This window comes from Pundamilia nyererei, unplaced genomic scaffold (genome assembly GCF_000239375.1).
Source record: "Pundamilia nyererei isolate P.nyererei 1_Seehausen unplaced genomic scaffold, PunNye1.0 scaffold00455, whole genome shotgun sequence".
NCBI lineage: Eukaryota > Metazoa > Chordata > Actinopteri > Cichliformes > Cichlidae > Pundamilia > Pundamilia nyererei.
In genome coordinates this window covers 92,136-99,110 of record NW_005187856.1, presented here as the reverse complement: position 1 = coordinate 99,110, position 6,975 = coordinate 92,136, and the positions used below count along the sequence as shown (strand labels likewise).

The 6,975-nt window shown below is 39.3% G+C and overlaps 1 protein-coding gene across 1 annotated transcript in view; it reads left to right on the top strand.

Moving 5' to 3' along the window:
- trappc9 (trafficking protein particle complex subunit 9) overlaps positions 1 to 6,975 on the top strand; it is a 229,220-nt gene that overhangs the window by 132,829 nt on the left and 89,416 nt on the right. Inside the window, exon 20 of the mRNA XM_005753708.1 lies at positions 5,943 to 6,053. Coding sequence (XP_005753765.1) covers positions 5,943 to 6,053 — 111 coding nt within the window. The remainder of the gene's footprint in view (positions 1 to 5,942; positions 6,054 to 6,975) is intronic.

The following is a 6,975-nucleotide window of genomic DNA, read 5'->3' as shown; positions in this document are numbered from 1 at the left end:
CTTTTTCCCCCCTCTGCTGAGATCTGATGTCTTTTCTGTGTGTGTGTGTGTGTGTGTGTGTGTGTGTGTGTGTGTGTGTGTGTGTGTGTGTTTTTGTTTTGTTTTTTTGTTTTTTAATTTCTTTAATTTGGTTATGGTTGTCAGATAACCAATCTCCATATTCTCAGTAAGCCTCCCAACATACCCACCACCATGCCTGCAGTTTATATTTTTTATAGTCTAAGTTAAATGCCAGTTTGAGTTTTCTCTATTCTACCGATCACATCTTATTTGACCTTTTACTCATAATGTTTATTATGACACAATTCAGTAGCGTTTTGTTCTTTTGGGCCTCTTCAGAGTGAGTTGACAGATCTCTTAAAGAATGTGATGAATAGGCAGGATGTGTGAAATGCTCAGTGATCCATACTTTACAGGAACCTGTTAAAATCCTATTCACTTAGCACTGTGTTGACCTGGAAAAATGCTTTGCTGTTGAGGAGGAAAATTTTATGGACGTGCATTCTGTTAATCATGCATAGTTCAGGCTACGTCACATCAGTGAAAACGGTCGTTGGAAACATGCATGAGCAAAGTAATTGTGACAATGTGCCTTTGAAAACTTCAAACTGGCTTTGGTGCGTCAAGCTAGCTGTAAGACAGGGATAAAACAGCAGTAGGATGGAGTCAGTCTATCAATTTTAGTTTAACTGGATCAAGTTGGCCCTTACATGCAGTCTGTTTGTGATAATACCACAATTGCCTGTGATAAATCTCAATTCTGTTGTGGTATGAACCAGGGGCAGACTTGCCAGCGGTGGTGTGCACAGAAACCACACATCAGGCTGAGAATGGGTACACATCTTCTAAGTGGGGGAAATTCATCATTTAGAAATTATAAACAGATGCAGCTTGTTCACTTCATTAATGACCAGCATAAACAGCATAAATTTGTGGCTCAAAAATAAGGGAACAAGTAATGTACTAAAAAAATCATAGAATAGTTCAGGTTTTACGCATGTGTTGCTCTCTTAAAACAATGTGATAGCAAATGAGACTATACTGAAGATGGATAAATATGTGTTAATAAGTCTTCTGTTAGAAATTGTTGGGGACTGAGTGTGTGTGGAGCGCAGGATTTTAGCAGATTTTACTACAAACTGTTCCTCTGCATAAATCTGAATTCTGAGTGTAACAGCTGCCACGTACGATGTGTAAAAGAACACGAAACATTATTTAGCGTCAGGTCACGAGGCACCCGAGTGAAAAACCTCTCACATTCTCTTGTATGACTGAGGCCTCACTGAGAATATGGAGATCAGCCTCCACTGCTGGCAGATATCACAACTTTCTGGTAAACAGTAGGGCTGTGAAAAAGTTTTGACATCAGCCCTCACTGGGTATCATGTCGAAATTTTATTGTGAAAATTATTTTGGAGTGAATGAAAAATGTCAAGGAGAGGTAAAGTAAAACTCGGAGAGATAAAATCTATTTCCATGTGGAGATACGAGTATATCTCTAAAACTGAGAACATCGTGAAAAAGTTAAGTTTCATATTTGTTTTCAGCCTTTTTGTTGTCATTTTGATGATTATGGTTTGTATCTTATTAAAATCTAAAATCCATTGTCTCAAAATTTTAGAATATTTGCTAGGACCAATCAAAAAAGGGTTTAAACCCCCCTGGTTTGGCCTCTTTCACCACGAGTTACTGCAACAAGCAGCAGGACATGGAGGCAGTCGGTTTATGGCACAGCTGAGGTGTTATTGCAATCCCAGTTGCTTTAATCGTGGGCTTAATTTCAATACAGTTGTATTTATATAGTGCCACACGACAGAAGTTGCTTCAAGTGCTTTATATTGTAAGTCCCTACAATATTAGAGAGAAAACCCCAACAATCAGACGACCCGCTCTGAACAAGTAGTTGGCGACAGTGGGAAGGAAAAACTAACCTTTAAGAGGAAGAAGCCTCCGGCAGAGCCAGGTTCATGGTGGGGCAGCCATGACAGGACAAACGACACGTGGAAAAGTTCATTGTGCACATAAGAAATAGTGTCTAAAATCTTTTCTCTATGCCAAATGCCAATCACAACACTGAGTGCATGGACGAGTCAGAGGGTGATGGGAGGAAGACGGGACAAAAGGCAAAGATTCAGTTTGTCCTACCAGATTGTTCCTTTGCCATCAACGCCTTTTTTAATGTGCTTCTATGCTGTACTCTGTGAACATCCAGCCCTTTCAGCGTCTTACCCTCCTTGAGGAGGAGGCAGGCTGTGATGACTGTCATCTGGACAGCTTTCAAATCAACAGCCTTTCTTTTGATTGTGGCTGCATGTGCTTAATTAGCACCAAGTACAAAAAAAAGCCCTTTTTCATGATATTCTAATTCTTCTTTAGTGTGTTTTCTGTTGACTGTTTTTTTTGGCAAAGGATTGTTTGGGCTTTGATTTTAATTCTTTATGGACATTGTCCAAATGCTGACAAGACATTTAGTGTATAACAAATATTCATTGTGTGTTTAATAATCTCAGTGGTTAAATGTGGACATAAACATGGAGTCAGCTGTCCCTTATTGCTGGCTGCTGTAGCTAAAAATACCCCTTGAGTCGCCGTTACATTTAGTGTGCAGGGAGTATGTCACGTTTTTGTGTCAGACTAGGCCTGCAAAATCAGCACGTATTGATTGCAATTTGCAGAACTGACTGAGGTGTGGGCCCAGCTCTCACGATCTTTGCGTTTTTGGTTCTCGCAGTGTTATTTTTACCACCCTGCTATCTTGCCTCAACAATGTCCCCAATCACATCAAAATGACAAACACTTTGATTGAAGAGTTTTTTAAAAAAGTCGACCCATTATACTTTTTCTCATTTTTTGACACGTATAGTCATATTAAACATGGGTAAAACTTCAAATAACAAAGTCAGATACAAAGTAATCCCTCTGGGTTAAAAGGTCAGGCTTCAGACTGAGCTTTTTCTAACCACTCTGTCTCAGACTCTCCTTTTTTCCCCCCCATTTGTCTTTCTGTGTGATGTCAGTCGGGGGATTTTCTTTATGACTTTCACGGCTCTGGGAGGGAGATCACCTCGTGTGTTGTTCAAACCTTTTTGTGAGGGGAAACTAATCAGGGGAAAGTTGTCTTTAAGGGAAGTAGCAGCACCGAGGCCCATAAATAAAGATTCTTTTGAACTGAGAGTCATGCAAAACTACTCTAGTGCAGTCCGAGGATAAAAATATGCAGTTGCAAAGTCGGATGTGTCCACAGAAAATGGTACACATTAACTATATATTATATACTGTCTTTTAACTATATTTGTTTGCTTTACAAAGCCAGCATGACCTAGCTTTGAACTGAGGTTCATGCAAAGCCAAATATTTTAAAGCATTTCCAGCAGAGTCCAAGAACACAAGAAAAACAGAGCATAAAACAACAGTTGTTGTCCTTTTTGTACCTACAGAGTTTGCATAGTCTTGCTTTTTGTGGTCGTGGTTTCAAAGAAATATGTGGCAGACTGGGAGAATTACTCTTCTGCAACAGGGTCCTCTTCAAATGAGCAGAATACTGACCTCGTGGTTCATTTGTTAGTGTTGTGGGGTTCTCGGGAATAGGCAGTGACAGTCATTAACTCACTGTACTCTGTTCTTTGGCACAGCACCAGGTGCACTGAAAATGATCTGCTGTTTTTGCAGGTGTCATCACATATGCATGGAAATCTGTTGGTAGTAGGATGAAACGAATCCCTGCCACCTTCAAAACTTTAGGGTGTTGCTCCACAACTAAAGCAAGCAATCTATAGTTGTGAGTTATATTAAATGTATGTAAGGCAGCAGTACTGCTGTTTCATTAGTGAATGATTTGCTTTGTACACCACGAACAAAGAAGCAGGTTGGATGTGCGTTCACTTTGAAACGCTGGGGATAATTTTGCTCCCTCTCTGCTTTCAAAGAGGAATGTAAAAATTCACTGACTGAAATGGAGACAAATAGTTTGAAACCCTATTGGCGGATTTGAATTATTTATTCAGCTTAGATCTCTGTGCCCAGCGTAGTAGCTCAGAATACTTATCAAAATGATTCAGTGTTATGGCTCAGTTCCCACTAGTTCAAAAGCATAATCTTTAGCTTTCGTCTACAGACGTTCGGCGACAGATCTTGAATGAAGTCGTCCAACCGCTGCGCAGAATCATTTCATCCTTTAGTCTTTTAACGCCTACAAAAATGTGTGACTTCACATCGTGTGCGCCTCCATTGCCGTCTGTTCTGTCACTCTACCTGGTGCTTAGCACATGAGCAATGAGGCTTGCGTTCTTAACTCGATGCCTGATTGATCTCCTTCGCTGAACAGGATGGCTGATAAATCAGCACCTCCCCCTTTCTGCCTGTTAATCACATCTGACAACGAAGACAACTAGACAATTAAAGGAACTGGGATAGGCCTTAAAAATATGCTCCTTTAATTGCCACGTCAGTTTATTAGGGACTAGGGAAAGCTCGGCTAAAGCCTCCATTAACCGTGAGATTTAAGAGGCAAAGAGCTCGGTGGAGGGTGAATGTGAGGGATGATGGAACAATGGACTTCACAAAATTATTATTATTATTTTTTAAAGTCGGCAATGTCGGCAATGAATTGTAGGTCCCAACTGTAATTTTTTACAGGTTTGATTCATTTATCATGGTTTATCGTGATCGACCAATAATGTGGTAAATATTGATTTTAAAGCAAATATCTGAAGCTATATAATGTAAAGAGTCCAAATAATAGATATAATACCGTGAAGTTCTGTCACATTGTTGCTGTACGTCTATAAACTGCTTGTTTATGTAACCATATACTCGCTGCACTGGTCAGTGTGCTTCTGTTTTGCGACAGTCCTTCCTTTTATCTGTCATTATGGAGGAAAAAAAAAATAACACCTACTTAGGGGTTAAAATTAACTCTTTGAAAATCCAGCATCATCTCTCCTGACTTGATCTAAATCACAAATTGGCCCTCTTATGATCTGCATGAGAAAAGCAGGCGCGGTATTATGTGGAGATGACCTGCTCCAGCTAGACCTGTGGGCCTGATGAAAGCACCGCCACCTTTGATGTTGTGACAAGGAGTGATGAGTACTTCACACCGTGTCTTCTCTTGATGTCGTGCTTTTGGTCGGCCCATGTATGTTGGCCTGTATTTTTAGAAGGTAATTTAATTTAGAAAATAATGAACTCCTATATGAATAAGCAAACCGTTGTATGCACAGGTTACAGACAGACTGCAGCACACAGATGATGAGCTTTAAGTTTAGCATTTGTGAGTGTGAATTATGTAAACCTGTGCAAAATGGAAAAAAGCAAGACTTTATTTATGCAGCATATCTCATTCTAGGTGCAGCTTAAACTACCACACACACGAGCAACAGAACTATATAGATAATGCAAAACTAAGTCAATTCATTTATAAGCACATTTAAAAACAACAAATCTACAAAAAATAAAACAACAGGAGTAATGAAAAATAATACAGATGACAGATGAGGAGAAAATGATGAGAGCAATTGAACAACTGACATACTAAGAATACCTCCTTCACTTTGAATATAGAATAAAGATACAAAAACCATCAGTAGACCACAAACAACACAGGAAGGAAATGGTATCGTATTAGATATATAAGCATTATGCAGAAGTAGGTAATATATACCAAGTATTGATTTATAAATAGCTGGACATGTATAACTCGGGATTATTAGATAATATTATACTGGAGATAATATAATATGATACGTGTGCCATGATATTTAGATGCAAACTATAATATAAGTTGATTTTTCGATGTTTCTGTGAGGATGGCGTTATAGTAGAGTTTTTCCAGCACCCTCCTGGGACCTCTTCCTAACATTTGCAGCGTTTCTTAAATGCTAAAACTGCTGACGGCAGCATGGTGCAGAATATACAGTCACTTCTTGTTTCTGTGTCCACAGCACCCGCCATTGTCATCTACTGCTCGACATCTTCAACCCAACAGAGCACGAACTCACTGTCAGGGCCAAGAACAATCAGGACCTGGTTCTCCACGCCAGCGAATGCCAGAGGTGAGTGGAAGGTTTGACTTTTACAAACATACAGATATTTTCAGTGAGTCAAAACAAAACAATTTCTCAAGTTTATTTGGCTCTTTTCTTTCACCTGAGGCATTGAGGCAATATTTTAGGTCTTTCAGAGCTGGTTCACTTCACTGTTAGTTACTGCCTAGAGCAAAAATCAGAGTTATGAATTGACGTCCTGCCTTCCAGCTACTTGACAAGTAGAACTCTGCAGGGCGAGTGTTTAAATGTTAATATAGGTGTTTCTTTTTCGTCTTTCTTATAGCTGCGTGTATTTGCTTATGGCCATGATCTGTGGGTATGAACATGTCTTTAATGGATTTGTTCAGCTATTTGTGAGTTGTTATATATAAACGCACTGACTTGTAGGTGTAATTGCAAAATATTGTTGCGCTGCGCCTGGACTTCTGATTTTGATATAAACCTGAGAAAGTCTTGGATGTACCATTAAGTCGTCTGTATATTATGATGTATGTGGCTCAGTTACAACCTGCCTCGGTTATGCCAGAAAGTATGAGACGTGTGTAGGTAATAACGTCAATCGTTTATTTGTTATTGAACTGCATAGCTTATCCTTAAATATAGGAAAGGCAAAGCAGAACTTGACACGTGCATTTTCCCTTGGAAAGCTCTTTTATTTAATGTAGTGGTGCTGTGTTTTATTTATTTTACAATGGGGGCGCACTTTGAGTGTAAGTGGGCCGAACTAGTAACAATTTCCTTTCTTTCAGTGTAAATAGCATTTAAATCCTTATTTTCTCAATATAAGAAAAAGAAATGTAATTTCAACAGCACGTCTTACTTTTACTACACGATGAAGAAATGTTTCTTTGTTTAATGAAAGAAATCTGGGACTCGATTGTGTGAAACTACAGAAAAGGTGCTTGGGAGCTCATTGCCCAGACTGTCC